General features: G+C 41.6%; 1 protein-coding gene across 2 annotated transcripts in view; it reads left to right on the top strand.

The window, feature by feature from the left end:
• The first annotated feature begins 4,695 nt into the window (after positions 1–4,695).
• The window catches only part of cttnbp2nlb (CTTNBP2 N-terminal like b), a 62,215-nt gene continuing 44,992 nt past the window's right edge, over positions 4,696–21,918 (top strand). The window contains exon 1 of one of the 2 annotated variants that reach the window (XM_060932156.1): positions 4,696–4,794. In XM_060932156.1, the coding sequence (XP_060788139.1) occupies positions 4,789–4,794 (6 nt within the window). In that variant the 5' untranslated portion in view covers positions 4,696–4,788. Of the gene's footprint in view, positions 4,795–18,982; positions 19,142–21,918 lie in introns of those variants that run through there. The other variant, XM_060932157.1, reaches the window with a different exon arrangement.

The raw sequence follows: 21,918 nt of genomic DNA, 5'->3' as shown, positions 1-21,918 counted from the left end.
GCACTGACAAACATGCAGATACAGTACGTATGTAGATAGATAGGAGTACTTTATTGATCACTGTTCACTTTATTAAAATGAACTATATTACAAGGATTGATTCAGAGCACTTTGGGGGGGGGCACGATATGGGCGGCACGGTGGTGTAGTGGTTAGCACGGTTGCCTCACAGAAAGAAGGTTCTGGGTTTGAACCCAGCGGCCGGTGAGGGCCTTTCTGTGTGGAGTTTACATGTTCTTCCCATGTCTGTGTGGGTTTCCTCCGGGTGTTCCGGTTTCCCCCACAGTCCAAAGACATGCAGGTTACCGGTAGGTTAATATGGGACGGCCTTGGGCTGAGGTGCCCTTGAGCGAGGCACCGAACTCCCGACTGCTCCCCAGGCGCTGTTAGCATGGCTGCCCACTGCTCTGGGTATGTGTGTGTCAGTGGCGGCTGGTAGTCTTTCAAACAGGGGAGGCTGGTCGGTTATGATATTTCCAGATTTTAAAGGAAAAAATACATCAATTTTGCCCATACTCTTGCCTCTGATCTGGCTGATTGTTGGCAGGGTCACAAACTGTGAAATAACAGGTTCTTTTTGGCCCACTAGCCTACTGTCCAATATACATGATGGTGGTGTTGGGGGGTATATTTTAACATTTTATATTTTAAAATTGTGGCATGTTGTTTAAAAATTGATCATTATTGAAAGCAGCTCTTTGTCAGGAACCTCAGCAGTAACTGCAGAGTGTTCTGGAATAGGCACAAGCACTGACCTTGGGGAGCCAAACATAGAGCTGGGTGCCACACATTTCATTCAGTGACACTTTCCCTATATTTTACTTATTTTGACTGAGAAATGTTTTATTGACAATTTTGATAACCCTTCGCTTTTAATCCAGGTCTGTAGTGTGAAATGTTCTCGGCTGTGTTTTTGTTTAAAAATGTTTTCCAAATTGTAGCTGTGTTTAATTCATATCCAGAAAAATATATATTCTAATATAATATACTCAGCATAAACATTTTAAATAGATTCTATATTTTTGGTCCATCCATGACATATTACTAAAGTAGCCTATTTACTGTTGTTGATGTGGGTCACTTGCTGTTAGCCAATTCACTTTCTCGTACCAGAAGAGCTGAAAGGAACGAGTATTATTCCCTACCTTTTTCACCAAGTCAATTTGAGGCATTGGTCTACCCTGCTCTTTAATTTTAATTTTTTCCTCGAAAGGAAGACTGGCAAATGGCTTTGCCAAAATTAAATCAGCAATGCTTGGCATCCGTGCGCAGCTTTCTTGCTAGCAGACTAGCCCCCTCAAATTCAAGTTCAGTCACTCAAATAAACGAAATTTCTGGAACTAAGATAGCGAACTTGACAACACTATATTTACACTTTATTTACAATGAAAATATATACAAACTAAAAAAGCTGGTAGAAACCGTATGTAATGAATGAAATCGAAATGTAAGCTGATCTCTTACAATACACCACAGCACTTGAGAATCCGCATGGGACTGAACTGAAATTCACCGCTGCCTGTTTATATTTGAAACGAGCCATCAATCAAAGAAAATATCCGGCCGCTTTCACCAATCACCAGTCTCCTCGCGGAAAACTTTGCCACGTCCCTCCCACTGTGAGGCTGGGAGTCCGTGGGCGGGCATTTTCGCAGTATTTGTCCAATAACCGTGTTGCATTTTGAGATTGAAAAGCACATAGCTCCCAAATGCCATTGAAGTCCACTGAGGCTGGGAGTCCGTGGGACTCTGTGGGCGGGCGTTTTCGCAGTATTTGTCCAATAATCGTCTTGCATTTTGATATTGAAAAGCGCATTGCTCCCAAATGCCATTGAAGTCCACTGAGGCTGGGCTGCATCGCGCTGTTACGAGGGGGAAAAACTCACGCACACATTAGGCGAACTGGGGAAAGCTATAACGGAATGATTTCGCACTGTAGTTGGGTTGAGCACATATATTTCTATGATTCTGGATCTGAAATAGCAATGTTATAAGGTCGGCTATAACATAAGCCTAGCACAATTCATCCTACACGATGTTCATCATTTTTAGAGGAGGCTGAGCCTCCCTCGTTGTCTTAGAGCAATTGCCCGTGGTGTGTGTGCTCATTGCTCACGTGTGTGTGTTCACTGCTTCAGATGGGTTAAACGCTGAGAGGAAATTTCACAAGTCTGTGATGAATGCTTTCTTTCTTTTCTTTCTTAGGATCACTTCAACCAGGAAATCCTGAAATGAGTCTCCTTTTCAAGTCATTTTACACAGAAAAATAATGTAAATAAACAGAACACTGTCAGAGGAGTGCTGTAAAAAAACCTAAAATTGTAAAAGAATAAGACCAGATAATGGCCAGTGTACACACAGAGAAAGTGAATCCTCTCCTTCCCTCACTACCACATTCACTACCACATTCACACTCTGCATCTCACACTACAAAACTCCTGAAAAAGCAGGATTCATGTGTGCAGGAACTGACAACTCAGCCTGGGCAGGAAGGCCCGCCTAAAACCAGTTGATTGACATGTTAGCCTTTCAAGGAAAAAGAAAAAGTAATAGGGAATAGCAAAAACAATTAAAAAAGCATTTATGTTCTTATTCTTTTATTTTTACTCCTGCATTTATTTTATGTTTACTTGTTTTCTTCTTGTTGTATTTTTGCATTTATTTTCATATTTTTATTATTTTTTTATTTTCTGATTGGTTTTCAACATTTATTTTGTTATTCTTTTATTTTATTTCTGCATTTTTCTCTTTTCTTTATATTTTCATATTCTTTTATTTTTATTCTCTTATTCTTTTACAGATTTATTCTCTCTCTTTTTTTATGACACTCCTGTGACTCCATAGAAACATTACTGCAGTCTTGAAATCCTCCCCTTTTCCATGCAATTACACTTCTTTCCATGAGGTGTGTGTGTGTGGCAAGACCATCACTGGTGAGGTGAAAGGTTGACAAAATACCTTCAATTTCACAATAAAATTTATGCTCTATGGCCTATATGTCGCCACATTGTTGTAGATTGTTTATCAAACATGACACAGTGGAATATCGATGGTATTGAAAATGGTGACTTGCAACTGAGCACAGAGGCTTGTGGGAAGTGTCAGCGGGCCCCTTTAACTCATGTCTGGAACCATGACTATGTTTTGGTTCATGTTAGAATGTGTAAAAGCATGGGACAAAGTTTCAGTTAGCATACAATTTTCTGTCAAACTGTTGACATGATTAAATGATCAATTCAAACATGAACATTAATGGCTTTGATAGTTTAATTATCATTCATGTATCATTCAGGGCGGCATGGTGGTGTAGTGGTTAGCGCTGTCGCCTCACAGCAAGAAGGTCCGGGTTCGAGCCCCGTGGCCGATGAGGGCCTTTCTGTGTGGAGTTTGCATGTTCTCCCCGTGTCCGCGTGGGTTTCCTCCGGGTGCTCCGGTTTCCCCCACAGTCCAAAGACATGCAGGTTAGGTTAACTGGTGACCCTAAATTGACCATAGGTGTGAATGTGAGTGTGAATGGTTGTCTGTGTCTATGTGTCAGCCCTGTGATGACCTGGCGACTTGTCCAGGGTGTACCCCGCCTTTCGCCCGTAGTCAGCTGGGATAGACTCCAGCTTGCCTGCGACCCTGTAGAACAGGATAAAGCAGCTAGAGATAATGAGATGAGATGTATCATTCATGCATTCCCAAATTTATAACACACACACACACACACACACACTCTCTCTCTTTCTCTGTCTGTTGTACTTCATCAGATTCTCTCATCAGGAAAACATGGTCCAGCTGAAGTTCCATGTCAGTCTTTGTTGTGGTGAGGAGAGTAAATGTTAAAGACCTGGATAGTAAAGATGATGATGAGGGAGAGCTATTAACTCCACAAGAACAGATAATTACAGTGTAATGTAAATATAATCACAGTAATGTGTATATAATACTTCATGTTACTGTATAACAAAAATTTGCTATGTAAAGGCTTATATAAATAGAGGCTTCTACTTCTTTTTATATAGCTATACAGGAGAACTTACTGGTGTCTCACACACACACACACACACACACACACACACTTTGTAAACTCCTGTAGACATTCTGTGTACAATATTTTCCCATCTCTGGAACATGATGGTCAATTCCACTTTATTTCACAAGGTGGCGCAAGAAAACAAATAATAAAAAAAAACCTTCCCTGAAATCAGGTAACGTCAGTAATTTCTACGGTCTTCTTCCCTTCCTGCCACCGACTACATTATTTTTAAAATTCACTCAGGATGTCCTTGTTTTTCTACTTTTAATATATACTTCAGTTTATTCACTAACTCCCCCAGACTATGTATATTAGATTGTATTAAATGGAAGTGCTGTGGGCTACCTATGAAAAAGCATTGTTTATAATGACGTCTGATACCATTTCTATATTTTCAGAAAAGATGAAAAATTATGGATAACGATTTAAAGGCGTGGCCACGTGCAGTCACGTTAAATATTTACAGTCGGCCAGTTAAAAGTGTGAAATGCACGTGTGTATATAAAATAAATCACGTTGTCCCTGAAGACACTGCAGACAAAGAGGCGGCTCCAACAGTCAGATCTTTAGCTCCGCCCATTACAGCTCTAACTCTTCTGCTATTGGCTGATGCCTGCTCTCGTTCCGCTCTCTATTGGTTGGCTGCTTTGTCACTGAGCGCAAGTCCATTTTTCCGCAGGGAATGCTGTACTGTACACTTCATAACAGGACCCTTATACATTGATAGCTGGAATATTTCGCGAATTGATGAACCACTATTGGAGCGTATGAAGGTGAGTGGAATGAGCTTGCTCACACTGTTATAAGATCAGGAGAGGCAGAACCGATGAGGTATGTGCCATTCCTGAGAATAGTTAATAATGATGTTACATTACGACCTACAGTACAGTCTGTCTGTAATGTTTATCTCGGTTTACATGCATGTTGAAGTACCCCTGTATTTGTATGAGAACTCTGCAAAGGTGCTATTCAACATAGATTCTTACTGAATAGTATAGTCTTTAGTATTTTTGGACATATTGTTTGTTTCACATGGTGGTATGCGCTCTTGAACGCACCCCAAATGTCGTGTAGGCTATTTACTGCTTTCTATCTATGCAGACCTGCTGCCAGTAAACTCTGATGTATTGGTAGGATTTGAGATATTGTTCAGGCTAATAAATGTGAAATGTTTAAGGTGCTTAATAATTGGATCTTGAGTATTGGAGTATCATGAGTATAAGTTGACCCTTTATTGTTAATAGGTGTGTACAGTGCACACAGTTGAAAGGGACACACTGGAATGACAATAACTTTCAATTAAATTTAATTAACATCTTCAAAAATGGACACTTTCTGCCATGCATGTCAAAGTGTACATAAACCTTTCCTTCCTGCTTTTCTTTAGTCTTTGAAGAAATGTGACTTTGATCTGATCTGATCTGATCTGATTAGACATACTGATGGCACACTATCATGTTCTCTCAAGTTCAAAAATGTAGCCAGTCCCGTTAGTGCACTTTCAGCCTGGCTGTGTGATGACATACATGTCATACAGAGTCATGGTTGACTTTACATCTTTTTATTTGAACTGGTTCGGGCGGCGTGGTGGTGTAGTGGTTAGCATGGTCGCCTCACAGCAAGAAGGTTCTGGGTTCAAACCCAGCGGCTGGCAAGGGCCTTTCTTTGTGGAGTTTGCATGTTTCCCCCACAGTCCAAAGGAATGCAGATTAGGCTAATATGGGACTGCCTTGGGTTGAGGTGCCCTTGAGCAAGGCATCTAACTCCTGGGTGCTGTTAGCGTAGCTGCCCACTGCTCTGGGTATGTATGTGTTCACTGCTTCAGATGGGTTAAATGCAGAGAGGAAATTTCACAAGTGTGTGATGAATAAAGTTGTGCTTTCTTTTTTTTTTTTGCATATTGAGAGCCCAGCTCATATTTCATCTGTTAAGACCATTACCCTTAATTTTATGTGCTATGATAGGAGGTTGAAAGGGTAAAATCAGACCATAATGTTGAGATTGTTATAATCTGGCATTTTGTGCACTGCAGTTGCAGAGAATGAAACATGTAATGGAAGTGTCATGTATTATTCACTCATGATTTATTTATCCTGGTCGTGGTTGCAGTGCATCCTGGGTTTGGGTGCGAGCCAGGAATACACCCTGGATGGGATGGCAGTCCATCACAGGGCACCAAAGCACCCACACATTCACACACTCATGCACATTCACACCAGGGGGCAATTTAGCACAGAGAATCCACCTACAAGCATGTTACTGGGAGATGGGAGGAAACCAGAGAACCCAGAGAAAACTCATATATTCATATGAAACTCATATGTCCACCCATCATCCCCCCTCCTACCCCCACTGTTACAGTTCATCGAAATCTCCACTCCCTCTCCCTCCTCCTCTTTTGCCTCCTTTGTCACTGCCTCCCTACCCCCAGCTTGAATCCTTTGCCAGTCTCCCCAATGAATCTGCTACATCCTCCCTGCTCTCCTCTCTCTCCACATCACTGGATAAATTATCTCCTCTTATCTTTAGGCCAGCAGGATCTTCCCCTCCTAGTCCCTGGATGGATGTCTAAAACACTTCACTCCTACAGCATTGGTTTCCATGCAGCAGAGAAGACATGGAGAAAATCCAGGGCTCCTACTGACCTGTCCCGCTACCAGTCCCTCCTTGCTGAGTTCTTAACTTCACTCAAATCAGCCAAGATCAAGTTTTATCAATCCAAAATTCATACCTCCATCTCCAGCCCTCGTCAACTGTTTTCTGGTTTTCTCTTCTCTCCTCAACTCTCCACCAGCTGCACCTCAGTCCTCCATCACTGCAGAGGACTTTGCAGTCTTTTTTTGAGATGATCATAGCCATCCACAACTCCTTCACCACGCCTGCCTCACCCTCCCACCCCCTCCCCACGCTCCCTGTATCTTCCTCCTTGTTCTCTGCTTTTTTCCCCTCATTCCACTTCTGATGTCTCCCAGCTCCTGCTCTCTCACCATCCAACCACCTGTGCCCTTGACCCTATCCCCTCATCTCTCTCCTCCAGACCATCACTCCTGACATCCTCCCATTTATCACCTCCCTCATCAACTCCTCCTTGTCCTCTGGACACTTTCCCTCCAGCTTCAAATGGGCCCACATCACCCCTCGGCTGAAAAAAATCCACCGTAGACCCCTCTGTCATCCAGAACTACCACCCTGTTTCTCTTCTCCCCTTCCTATCAAAGATGCTTGAATGTGCTGTTGCTAACCAACTCTCCTCTTTTCTCTCATGGAACAACCTCCTGGATCCTCACTAGTCTGGCTTCCAAGCTGGACACTCAGCCGAGACTGTGCTCAAGGGGTTAGGGCTCAGTCAGTGAGGCACTTCATGCAGCACATGCTGTATCCCTCTCCTCGATCCTGATTCTCCTTGATCCTTCTGTTGCATTTGACACTGTTGATCACTCCATCCTCCTGTCATCCTTATCAGCTCTAGGGATCTGTGGGACAGCCCTAGACTGGTTCAAGTCCTACCTCTCTGGTCGTGCCTTCCAGGTTACCTGGTCTGGTACTGTATCAGCATCACGCCCACTTACCACTGGTGTCTCTCAAGGTTCAGTCCTTGGTCCACTTCTCTTCTCCCTCTACATCCAGTCTCTTGGCCCAATTATCTCTGCTCATGGTCTATCCTACCACTGCTATGCTGGTGACACCCAACTGTTTCTCTCTTTTCCTCCTTTTGACACACAGATCTCTGCTCACATCTCTGCTTGCCTGCATGACATCCAGAGCTCAATGGACAACCATCACCTGAAGCTCAACCCAGGCAAGACAGAGGTAATCTACATTCCTGCTCCATTCTCTCCACCCCTGGACATTGTCATCTCCCTGGAGGACATCTCTAGATCTCCTTCACCCACTGCAAAGAACCTAGGGGTCGTATTCGATGACAAACTCTCCTCCTCAGGGAACATCACTGCAGTGACCCAGACGTGTAGATTCCTCCTCTACAACATCCATAGGATCCGCCCTTTTCTTATCACCTACTCTATTCAGCTTCTGGTCCAAGCGCTGATCCTCTCCCGCTTGGACTTCTGCAACTCTCTCCTTGCTGGCCTTCCAGCTTCTGCCATCAGATCCCTGCAGCTCATCCAGAATGCTGCCGCTCGCCTTGTCTACATCCTCCCTCATTCTTCCCATGTCACCCCTCTGCTTGCCGACCTGCACTGGCTACCTGTTGCAGCTTGCATGAAATTTAAGACGTTGGTGCTAGCTTACCAGGCCCTCAAGGGGTTAGGGCCAGCATACCTCCAAAGTGTGATTCGCCCCTACACACCAGCCAGATCCCTACTGGTCGCCTGGCCCCTCCTCCTCTCTGCTTCTGCCCAGCCCGCTAAAGACTGCTGTCTGTCCTGGTTCCCCATTGGTGGAATGACCTTCCCATTGAGGTCAGAAATGCCAACTCCCTGACCACCTTCAAGCACAGACTGAAGACTCACCTCTTCAGGCTGCACCTCTCCCCTTCTTCCCTGCCCACTATGTAACTGTGTTTCAGTCTAGACCAACCCAGGGTGTGTATGGTCTAGCCTGGGGTTAGCTGTTTTGAGTTCTCTATTTAGTTATACATTATATGGTTGGTTTGTTTCCTTGGTTGTTTGAGTGTTGGTATTTCAACAGCATATTACACTAGGTACTGCTGTCATTTGTTCAGGTGGCACTCAAACTTTCTTGTCTAGAAGTTCAGCACTTCATGTACCTGACTTTTGCACTTGTTGTATGTCACTCTGGATAAGAGAGTCTGCTAAATGCCATGTAATGTAATGTAGATACAGGGAGAACATGCGAAACTCCACACAAACATTAACTCAAGCGCAGAAACAAATAATTTTTTACATTTTAATTCTTGTTTTGTGACCAGTAGACATGGTATTAATACAATTTTATTTATACCAATGCCATTATCGATTCTGCTTATTGGTGCAATTCTTTTTTCGATTCCTGATCAGTTTTTCGTGTGGGGGGGAAAAAGTAGGCCTACACAGGTTTTCAGTGTCAACACAACACATACGTTATTATGTCTGAATCTAAACACGATGTAGAATGTGTGTAAAGTGTCCAACAGCATTCCTGGAATTTTAGCTCATGGTGTGGCAGAAGACGCTTCAGCATATTGCTGGTGTTTCCACCCTTAGTTGAAATGATAATTTTATAGACATTGCAAGTTGCACTGTTGTCATCTTTCTTTGTGAAATGAAGCCACACTTTGGATCGCTCCTTCCTCTCTGCCATGACTCCTTCTTATTGCAAATTTCATGACGCATGAGTTTTTGCAATATGCAGCTGTCAGAAAAAAACATGCCAGAATCGCTAAAAGGAATTTATAACTTCAAAGGCAAATGATTCTGATGGATCGGACAATATAGAACCAGTTCGCAACTAGAACCAATTCTTGATCCCCATCCCTAGTGACCTGTGCTTTGTGTCCTCAGAGTCAGTAATAGGAGGAACACTGGTCTCAAATCAGCTTAATAGGCAGGTGCTTCATGATGTTTATTCGATTCTAGAATTAGGTTTTGTTAATATTTGATGCGTCTATGAGGAAATAAATTCCTAAGATTCTTGTAACCATGTACTGTTTTACACAAACACACACACCTATGCAAACACCGTGTGCCCCTGGTGTTTTCATGTGTCTTGGATAGATTGTGTTCTAGTAAGATTTTAACTACATAAACCATACAGATTCAGACAGAAAAAACAGAGTCAGACAGATTCATATCTGATCATTTCATTTATTTATGAATAAGCTGGGTGGCACGGTGGTGTAGTGGTTAGCGCTGTCGCCTCACAATAAGAAGATCCGGGTTCGAGCCCCATGGCCGACGAGGGCCTTTCTGTGCGGAGTTTGCATGTTCTCCCCGTGTCCGTGTGGGTTTCCTCCGGGTGCTCCGGTTTCCCCCACAGTCCAAAGACATGCAGGTTAGGTTAACTGGTGACTCTAAATTGACCGTAGGTGTGAATGGTTGTCTGTGTCTATGTGTCAGCCCTGTGATGACCTGGCGACTTGTCCAGGGTGTACCCCGCCTTTTGCCCGTAGTCAGCTGGGATAGGCTCCAGCTTGCCTGCGACCCTGTAGAAGGATAAAGCGGCTAGAGATAATGAGATGAGATGAGATGAATAAGATGGTTACCGCAACAAAACTTTTGCTTGTGAACTGTGGTGTGGAGAGACAGATGTAGTTACACCTGGATAGCATGTGGCTTAAAAACCTATTTTTAAAATGGCTGCATTTTCACTTTTATTTTTTATGTGCATCATCTTCATCTGATTTGAATTGATGCTTAGTCAATGTCCTGTTGGTGGATGTGAAATATTTTCAACATCTAATCAGGAAAATGATTCATATTCACACTGCCTTGTTTTACAGGAATTTCTCATTAGATAGGAAACGAAGTTTGTGGTTTGATGCAACACTCTTTGGCTAGTGCACACCTCCTCACAAAGGTCATTTATAGCACTTTTATTTTGCTTTACGTTTATCATTTCCGCCATCGAGAGTGGATTAACAGAGAATTTAGATTCAGAGGAAATGGCTGATGTGGTAGACCAGTAGGCAAATTCAGCCGGGTTCTGAGTTTTATAGCGTCTCTGAATAGCTGTCATGCAGCTGAGAAAACTGCAAGAAAACCAGAACCCGTCTGTGCTTCTGGCACAACGTTGAGAGAGACGTGGTTCGTTAAATAATAATTATGTTCTGCAGCACACGGGCGAAACTCCTGGCATACACAGAGTATGGTAGTAATTAGTTTTAAATGTCCAGTGATTGTATCATCTGGACTCATAACATCAATGAACAAGCAATTAAACCCTGTTAGATAAGGAAATAATAAAAAATAATAGCGCTAATAATCTTACAGATAAGACCCAAAACATCCCGCTGTATATTTGAAACATGACCGATGCCTGGTTGAATGGGGCATTATACAGATAAGACCTATATTATTACATAAAATTATATGACTTTGTTGAATACTCGATTCTGATTGGTCAATTACAGCATTCTACGGTCTGTTATTTCTGAATAGCAGACCGCTGCTATGGATGCAGTTCTAATCATAGGCTCTGTAGGACCATGTCCAATAATCATTTTGGAGAAAGAAGGTGGTTGAAAAACTATGGCTAGGTCACAGACTACGGATTACGGAAATATAATTTTAAAAAAAGGATACAAAATACGGAGTGGTTACGGATTTTAATACGGATGCGTTATGGATGCTAGTAATTTACAGATTGGTCATAGACATTTCAGTATACTACGGCTTGGTTACAGATTTCATATGGATGATGATGTATCATGGATGGTTAATTTTACGGACGTTGCTATGAGTCTACGGAACAATGACACGGACGTCACAAAGACTGTCTCCATGGTGACGTTATCTGCTAATGGTGGCTACATGATAGCAGTAGAGGCACCAGATAAAGTTGAGCCAATACTAGCTAATCGGCAGATGAGTCTTTCGATAAGAGATGTGGAACATCTAATAATATACAGAGAATGCAACTCTGAAATGCCATTTTTGCCAAAAGCGGGTGAAGTTTACATATTTCATCTGAAGACTGATGTAGAAAGTAGAGATTGGGTAGCAGATGGTCACAGGTTAATTATAATTTAAAAAAGGATACAAAATACGTAGTGGTTGCAGATTTTAATACGGATGCATCATGGATGCTAGTAATTTACGGATTGGTCATGGACGTTTCAGTATATTACGGACTGGTTACCGATTTCATACAGATGATGCATCATGGGTAAAACAAATTAAGAAGTTTAAAAGATTAAATGTTTGGACTGCTGAAGTCTCATCTCATCTCATTATCTCTAGCCGCTTTATCCTTCTACAGGGTTGCAGGCAAGCTGGAGCCTATCCCAGCTAACTACGGGCGAAAGGCGGGGTACACCCTGGACAAGTTGCCAGGTCATCACAGGGCTGACACATAGACACAGACAACCATTCACACTCACGGTCAATTTAGAGTCACCAGTTAACCTAACCTGCATGTCTTTGGACTGTGGGGAAACCGGAGCACCCTGAGGAAACCCACGCAGACACGGGGAGAACATGCAAACTCCACACAGAAAGGCCCTCGCCGGCCCCGGGGCTTGAACCCAGGACCTTCTTGCTGTGAGGCAACAGCGCTAACCACTACACCACCATGCCGCCGACTGCTGAAGTTCATAATTAAAATATTTTATCTATATTTATATGTTTATTAATTTACTATTGATATTTCATAGAAAATATCACATATCCATGAATAAAATATCTGTGCTTTGTATTATATTTTTTATTTTCTATGGATCTGTATTCCTTAACGCGTCCGTATTTTGGAAATGGTGGAGAAAGAAGTCGGTAAATTTTGTTGCTTTATTAAGTCAAATTAAGCACGGCAGCTCATTACCAACACCCTGTGGCCAAAACAAAACATTTCTCCATTAGACCACACCATAGAACATTTTTTGAATATTAATTTTAATGTTCAATTGAACAAGAATTATAATGCTAAGTAGACTAATCTTAAGAAGGCTACAGAGTTCACGTTGCTATAGATGCAGTTCCAACTCTCATCACATTATCTCTAGCCACTTTATCCTGTTCTACAGGGTCGCAGGCAAGCTGAAGCCTATCCCAGCTGACTACGGGCGAAAGGCGGGGTACACCCTGGACAAGTCGCCAGGTCATCACAGGGCTGACACATAGACACAGCCAACCATTCACACTCACATTCACACCTACGGTCAATTTAGAGTCACCAGTTAACCTAACCTGCATGTCTTTGGACTGTGGGGGAAACCGGAGCACCCGGAGGAAACCCACGCGGACACGGGGAGAACATGCAAACTCCGCACAGAAAGGCGCTGTGAGGCGACAGCGCTAACCACTACACCACCGTGCCGCCGCAGTTCCAACTGTACTGTAGAATCTAATGGACCGTTTTTTAGCGGAAACAAATTTTTTAAATCAATATTCTGTGTCAAGTTATTGATTTCTTTAGTAAGTAGCCATGTACTTAGCAGGAAAAATGTCCAGCAAGCCAGTTGTTATTGCAAAATAAACCCCTTCAGGGTGATTCAAGACCTCTGTGCTTTGTGTCGGGGTCCTGCATCACCCTGTCAGAGTTTATTTTACAATAAGCACTTTCAGGACTTATTGAGAGGAACTACCCACTGGGACGCTCCCAAGAGAACTACATACTTTCAAGGACTTTTTTCTGTTTGCGTTCCCACCAAGAGTTGGAACACTGAAGTGATATAAGCCTGCCTGCTAGTGTAACGTTAGCAGGAAATGCTAGCGAAGATTTATATATTTCACTTGGATGCGTGCAAATCGATCTGTATTTCCTTTGTCACATATACCATCAATAAAACCTGGACTTCACTGTTGCTCTATTTGTCTATGTTTTAACCTTAACCTTAAAAGCTGTTGTTTACACAGCCATCATTTTAGATAGATTTTTAAAAATGGCGGTTGCTGGTGTTGCACTGGCTTGTGTTCGACCAATCGATCTACATTTCCGTCTGGACCAGTCACCGTACACTTACATCACTCATGGTTCCTCTTGTGCTGGGAGAGTATCTACCCTGGAATAGGAGCTAAAAAGCCACTCGAAATGGCATTCTAAGTGTACGATGGTCCTCAGTTTCTGAAGTGCGGATACACAACAAAAGGGGGAAGGTCCTCCAATAGTTCTAAGAACTATGTAAAAGTTCCTCAGGTCTGAAAGTGCCTAATAATGACTGCCTCGCTGTACACAATCCCTTATATAACATATTAAAACATAGCTGACAACTAGGGGAAAGAAATATGTTTATGTAAGGAATAAAACATGACGTGGTTTTATTCCTGTTTTATACTTTTTATTCCTTTCATAGTTACTTTTAATAATGATGGAACCTCCACACATCTACAGTAGTTAGTTCCTGTTATCACTTCTGTTATAGTTACTATAAACAGTTGTTCCCTTGCCGACATCTCTTTTTTCCCTTGAAGTTGATAAGACAAAAATACAACTTGTGTTGTCTATAGGCAGATTCTACCGTAACTGGATCCATTAACCACTTGCCCACAAAATAAGAAATTTTTCTTGTCCTTTTTTCAGTGAGGTAATATTTTCAAGATTTAAAATATGGTATTTGGTCTTCTAAAACAGCACGTCATTTAAAAATACACTGAGTATATCAATAAAAGATTTTTAAAGAATAAAGTCCTATTTCTTTGACATATCTGACAGACATAACTCCCATTTTAAAAATAACTTTCATTATCCCTGTTGCTATCGTCAGTGAATTTCTGTCAGATGACCTGACGATAGACTCAGCCATTATGGATCTTTGGTAGTTATCATGTGGAAGCAGGCTTTATAATTTTTGGGTGTCAACAGATAGAGTTGAAATAGATTAACAGCGAAAAAACTATTTCGTTAACGAGAGAAGCCCACAGTTATTTTTAAAAAATGCTATCGTCAGTCTGTCAGTCAAATGCACCTGACGATAGCAAAATTCAAGCCCTCACCACGCACATGTTGACTGACGCAAAGAGGAAATTCTACTGCGCGTGATTTTTATGACAGCAGACATTTACTTCCGGGCAAGACTTGGAGTTCTGACAGCTAGATTTCATCAAATAAATCAAGGTAAGATTTTCAGTCAGCTATCCTAATGATAGAAATTTTTGACGATAGAAACATTGAGAATATATTTGTGCATTCATTTTTAAATTTTTCTGGAGGAAAACTATCGTAAGTTGAGATAAATCAGAGCCACTTGCGACCCTTTCAGCCGACAGGCCATTTCAATGTGTTATTTCCCCGCGAAAGTGACGCAGTCGTGTCTATCATCACTGTTCTGACAATTATTGTTGATATTTCAATTTTGAAAATACATTTTATCTTTTTTATTTCAATATTTTATTTTATTATTTGGTTCTAGTGATGAGGTATTTAATATTATTACTAAATTTGTCAGATTAATAATGTAAGAAACAGTTTTGTTGCTATTGTCATCTAGAGTGTCTGTCAGATTTTGATGATAGAAACCGATGTGTTTCTATTGTCATTTAGCATGTCTGTCATGTCAGGCTTTTATTAATTAGTTACCAGGACTACTGTCCTAAAATTTACTGTGAATGTCCAAGACCCCAAATGCTACTAGAAAAACTTAATAGAATGATCAAAATAATCAATTCAGCAATTTAAGGAGATGGGACTTACAGTAACTGGCCTCTGTTATGGTAGAATCTGCCTATAGTTACAGCTTGACTGGTACAAAGTGCCGACACTTGAGACGCCTCCTCACCGAAAGCTTCACTGTATCACGAATTACACATTTTTATATTCTGTTTAAATGGAGCACATTAATATATGCCTCGGATTTGAATTGCAGCAGGGAAAATTGTCAGAGCTGCTGCTATTAACTACTTATTAACTGAGCGCGCGGTCTTTACAGGAAAATATCAGACCAAGGTACAAAAAGACCGAGGTCTGATACTTTCCTATAAAGACCGAGCAAGTGAGGTTAAAAAGGAGTTTATTATATGGCTTTTTTATTTCTAAAATTAAAATAGATGGTTATTATAATGAGGCACGATGCTGCTTTCAGTCACGTCATATTCGTAACGCAGTTGAGTCACGCATGCAGAATAAACGTCTAGCGGTTTCAAAACTGAATTTCTGTTAGCAGCTAGCGGTTTCTGAACACTCTTCGTTCCTCATTTCTTGAAGAACTTGGTGACTTGTTTGTCTTCTGTGTTTCAGCCGTTTTTGATTCCGTTTTGATTACCAATTAATCTTTCTTTTGTTGTTGTTGTTGTTTTTGCAATATTGAAAGCCGGCGCCTTGGAAAGAAAGACCGTAATCGTCCATGGGCAGTACAGGAAAATACTGCCCACCAAGGAACCAATCAGAGCGCACGATTTTACCAGAAGTAGCTCGTGCCGTATAATAAAGAAAGTTGTTACACGGCTTTATTGAGTACTTGAGTCTAATTGGTCAATTACAGCATTACAACATTCGACAATCTGTTATTTCTGTATAACAGATGCTGCTATGGACCACCTCATTAGCGGAACAAACAAAATTTTTATATCAATATTTTGTGTCAAACAATTCATTTCTTTAGTAAGTACCCGTGTAATAAGCAGGATAATGTACAGCAAATTGGTCATTATCACAAAACATTTATTTTATAAGTAACAAGTGTTGCCAGGCAAAACAAACCTGCCTTATCCTGGTCAGGGTTGCATTGGATCTGGAGTCCATTACAGGTCATTGGTTGCACCATGCACATATACTGTATTCCTTATTCATTCATTCATTCATTCATTCAACACTAGCCAGTCACTACGTTTACATGCACATAGAGAGAATCGAATTTCTGCCGTTGCTCGACTGAAATCGAAGTTCAAAATGCCATGTATACACCTTAATTCGGCTGAAATTGAACCGAACTTGATTTCTCGGAATCGAGCTACACGACCTAGTTTATGCAATTTCTGCCGAGCTACTTTGTGCATGTATACCCTATCGAGCTAGTTGTCGAGCTACTTCCGGAAGTGACGAGTGACGAGACCACAAGCGGGAAACACAACAGCCTCGGTCGGCATGACAACAGTAGTAGCAAGCAGCAGAAGAGGATAGGAGGAACAAACGAAGAAGAGAAAATGTGGATGTAGAGCTCTCCGAAGTGTGGGTGGAGCACAGAGGACGGCAGGACAAAGCTTCTGGTACTAATAGGCTTTTTATTGTCAGACTTTTCAGTTTAACAGCCTACTTTTATTCTTGAGAGAAAAACACACACGCGCGCGCTGTGTTCTAGTCCCGGGATGAGCTCTCCCCTCTGCTCTCCCTCTGCCTCCTTAAATAGGGCGCGGTTACTGGGAAGACACACAAACACAGGTTAATTACCGTCAGGTGAAGTGATTCTGCCACTCACCTTCCCTGGCTCCGCCCTCCTGTCACAGACCGGCGCTTGACCACGCCCCCACTGCCACAGGCAAGCAGAAACGTGCACTTCTGGAGCAATGAGGAGACAGAGTTCATGCTCATTCAGCTTAAGGAGTTGAATATATTAAAATTCATGGACGGGAGAAAAACGCGCAATGGAGAACACGGAACTGATAACTTTGTTTACACTCTTGAATAGCTGTTCTTCATGACGACAACCGGAAGTGTACCAACACGATGGGGCGTGTTGCGCCACCTGTGGCTCGGGTGCACAATGCACCTCACACAATAGCCCGATTTCATTGTGTGCATGTAGGATTGGATTTCTCTGGCACCCTGCTGGGACCTTCAGCTCGATTACCGACAGCAGCTCGATTTGGATGTGCATGTAAACGTAGTCAGTATGTCTTTGGGAGGTGAGGGGAAATCAGAGAACACAGAAGTAACCAACATGAGCATGGATATGCAGAAGTTAACGCAAATTCACACAGATGGTAACCTGAGCTCAGGTTCAAACCGGGAACCTTAGAAGTGTCACACAGCAATGTTATCCTGCGATATTATATATTTTTGCCAAATTGTCTACCTGTAATCACAGTACTGAGCAAGAAGAGCATTTTTATTTCTCTGTTGTTTGTTGCATCATGGCACAGCAGAGGAGCTCAGTTTTGATTGATCCGTTTTGTCCTCAGGGAGGAACTGCTTTAAAAAAAAAATGCTATCATTTCTTTCTCAGGCTTTTGCTAACTTATTTAGAACATCTAAAAATGCTGCAGGTGCATCATAAGATTTTAGCATAGACACCCTGGTTTTTAAATAGTCATTGAATAAGATGTTTGAAAGGGAGTGGGGAAAGTTCTATATAATGTGTATGAGAGAGAGAGAGAGACTGTAGTGGTAATGTAGGAGTCATGATCTGTTGTAGTTGGTTGTTTGATCATGAAATGTAAAGGACTTCTCAGTCTGAGTGTTGCAGTAAAATTCTTCGGCATCTTTTTATTCATATACACATCCTGCCTGCAGGGCACTGTGATCCTCTCTGTGTGTGTTTTTGAAATGATTTTGTACCAGTGTTTATACCACAAATTACTGCGATGGCTATCAGGCAATGCTGTTAGGCAATGATGTCATTTTATTAAACATAATATTCAAAAGCAAATAAAATCGCAATAAAGGAAAGACAGAGCTGTGATTTTCGTTACTGCTTTCGGTAACTATGGTTTTATTGTAAATAGTTTGCCGTGTCAGTGTTTGGGTGAGGGATTAATCCTTTGAGCTGGCTTTGTTTGCTTATAGATATGAGCAGGGCTGTGTCTCACTCACACACACACACACACACACACACGATAGTTTTCATGCATAGGGTTATTCAAAGGGTGCTTTCACACGTACTGTATAAGTCTCTTTCCTGATGTTAAACTTTTTCATTCATTGGCCAGAAACACAATACAGTGATACAAAAAGGGTAAACAAACCTTTGCTAGGTGCATGTAGAAATCACCAAGAGTCTGTGCTAAATAAATAATAACGTAATTATATAAATAGATAGTTTAAAATGTTCTGTGTATCACGTCCACTGTTTACTTTTTGGAAATATCCAGAGCACATGGCATTCCTATAGCTCAGTCCTGGAAAGGTTGTGCCTCACAGGTCAGTTTCGCAGCTCACATCTAGAAAGAAAAGGCAAGATCACTAAGTTCCCTAAGAGCAGAACCAAGTCCAGGGGGTGGAGTCAGACCTGATCCAGCTTCTCCTATAAACCTAAACCTAAGCACTAACCCTAACACAAGAGCTACTGTACAACACTGAATAACAAACACACTTATCTTGCCTGAAACACATTGAGGTGTCTCCATCACTACCTAGGTAGGAGGAGCTGAATCAGGTCTGACTCCACCCCGAGCCTTTTGATTCTTCAGTGAAGGGTACTTGAAAAATACTGCAACACAGAATAAATATTTGGCTCACTTCGATCAGTCGAACAGTTGCTTGTGGTCTGCACCCAAGTGTGATTGCTGTTCACATCTCCAAACGAACTATGTTATGACGGAAGACACATCGATGTTCGATTCAAAGGGACTAAATGCTGCACTTGTGAAAGCACACTAACCTGAAACTTGTGGATTCGCAGAACTGGATTCCAATGTAAGTCTTTTTATGAGGACTGCGAACTTAGACAGACAATGCAATATCAACAACTTTTAATTTGTGTCTTTTAAGAGACCAGTCTGGCACGGTAATTGAACAGAACATGAAAAATATTGCGGAAACCTTCTGTCTTATTAACTTGACTGTCTTATTGCCTGTGGAATTTACCAGAACGTCAAAAAAGCTTTGGAAAGTGGTTTAAAAATAAAACAAACTCTCACACATGGTGAGCATGTGCGTGTGTGTGTGTTAATAGAATCTGGACATGATCTCATCATACAGTGGAAACTCTGGAGAGTTTTGTACTGTCTCTGCATATGTGAGTCAACATGGCTCATTATTAGTGAGAAAAGGCGCAAGGCATACTCGAAAGAATCCAGATGTTATCATTACACCGAGTGTTTGTTTAGGCTGACCGGAGCAGCAGTGATGATGCAAGGCAGAGTCAGAAGTCTAGACTCATAACGGCTGTGTATTCACATTTAAAGGAGTGAGTACAGTAAGTGCTATGTACAAGTCACGCTGTTTACCTGAGATTCAGATCTAGACTTATTGAAAATATTTTGATGCCTTTTGTAGTTCTGTGGAGCTTATCGTGGCTGTGATGCTTGTCTTGGTCGTGATGTTACGCGAGGGCTGTGTGTGAGATTGGTGTGTGTAGGGTATGTGTACTGACTGGCTGAGGCCATCAGTGCTTATTCCACTCCTCTGTGTTTTTCGAAGCTGCAGTAAAGACACATGCTCATTTTGTAGCCATTACAAAGCAAATGCACAGCTGTAGAACTGTAAAAAGTCAAAGGAAGTACCATTTGGAGCATGAACCCTCAGAGTCTCATAATAAGCATTTTGAGACGGTAAATGAGCAGCTTTCGAGTCAGGGAAGTCTTATGGTCAAATCTGTCATCAACAATTGTCTGCTCCAGTAGAGAAAAAGAGAACAAAGTGAAAAAAACAAAAATGAGCTCAGGGTTAATTTGACTAGTGCAGGGGCAACATTGTGGTTACAGAATACACACTTTCCATCAGCAGATGAGAAGAATTTAATATTGGTGTCCATACACATCACAAAGTTTTTCTGTGTGTGTGTGTGTGTGTGTGTGTGTGTGTGTGTGTGTGTAGTTTGGTTGTAGCAGACACCCATGCTTTAAATATGGTAATGGTTTTCCATAACTAGCCAAGCCACAAAACAGAAATAGCGAACTCCAATGTGTGTGTGCGCGCGCACGCATGTGTGCATGAGGACATATTTTTATATTTTCAAAAGGAGAGAAAAATCTGATGGTTTTGACCTCGTAAGGATATTTGGCTCGTCCCTACAAACAAAAATGCAGCTTTTATTAAAGAAAAAAAGAATAAATAAGAATACCCCTAATAAAACCAAGTTTTCTTTACAGTTACTGAGATTAGGTTTAGTGTTCGGTTTAGGTGTAGGCATAGCATCAAAAATGTGTGTGTGTGTGTGTGTGTGTCTCATCTCATCTCATCTCATTATCTCTAGCCGCTTTATCCTGTTCTACAGGGTCGCAGGCAAGCTGGAGCCTATCCCAGCTGGCTATGGGCGAAAGGCGGGGTACACCCTGGACAAGTCGCCAGGGTGTGTGTGTGTGTGTGTAAGTAATTGTCATTGTTTTTGTTTGTTTGTTTTAGGATTGTTTTTTATCCAAATTTTGATCAATCTCACCCACTGACAGTTATTCATTATTTACCAAGAGATGAGCAAATGGAGCATGTCACCACAATCCAGTGTAGCAAAAGTTCATTCTGAGATACGATTTGAAACGAGAGTGCATCAGAAAACAACCCACAGGTGTTTTTTCTAATTTTGCCATTAATACATTCCTTCATTTTGCCATAAATACATTCCTTAATGTATTTTGGTGTATTAGTCACCAAAATATCATACTGTAAAACAACCTATAAACATGACTTTGTAGAACAAATAAATGCTTGCTATGCATTCATTTCAATTTACACATTATACTAAGTTTACAGCTGACTTTCTCCAAACTTGATTTTCTGTTAAGATGATGATACCTTAAACATTTTTGCGAATTTCTCTCGATTGGCTGCGCCAACATTAAAAAATGACCCCTTATTTTAAAGATAATTAAGTGTAGAGTTTAGTATATAGAATATAAAGTAAAACAACTTTTCATTCTTTGACTAACTGGACTCATGTTGTGGTGACACGCCCCAAATTCTAGATCAGGACCTGCCTTAGTAAACACTTGTTTATTATCTGTTTGTTCATGTGTCTGTCAGGGACTAATGAATAGACTAAAGGTTAATTTATAAAGCATTTTGGGATTTCTACATCGGAGTGTTTGCATGGCAGCTGAAACAGCAATGTCTTTAGTATCACAGTACTCATGATCTCTTTGTAAAAGTGGATCATGGAGCCATTTTAATCATTCATGACCTAAAATTGTCATATTGCTCACCTCTGCTTTTAAACATGGCAACACGGTGGTGTAGCGGTTAGCACTGTCACCTCACAGCAAGAAGGTCCTGGGTTCAAGCCCAGCAGCTGAAGAGGGCCTTTCTGTGTTTGCATGGGTTTGCTCTGGTTTCCACCACAGTTCAAAGACATGCAGGTTAGGCTAATTGGTGGTGCTAAATTGACCGTAGTTGGTTGAATGATTGGTAGAATGGTTGGTTGTCTCTATGTATCAGCCCTGCGATGACCTGGTGACTGGTCTCATTCATAGTCAGCTGGGATAGGCTCCAACTTGCCTGCGACCCTGTACAGGATAAGTGGCTACAGATAATGGATG

The sequence above is a fragment of the Neoarius graeffei genome, chromosome 10 (genome assembly GCF_027579695.1).
Source record: "Neoarius graeffei isolate fNeoGra1 chromosome 10, fNeoGra1.pri, whole genome shotgun sequence".
Taxonomy (NCBI): Eukaryota; Metazoa; Chordata; class Actinopteri; order Siluriformes; family Ariidae; genus Neoarius; species Neoarius graeffei.
Note: the sequence above shows the minus strand (reverse complement) of the source record. Positions and strands in the feature narration are given on the sequence as shown.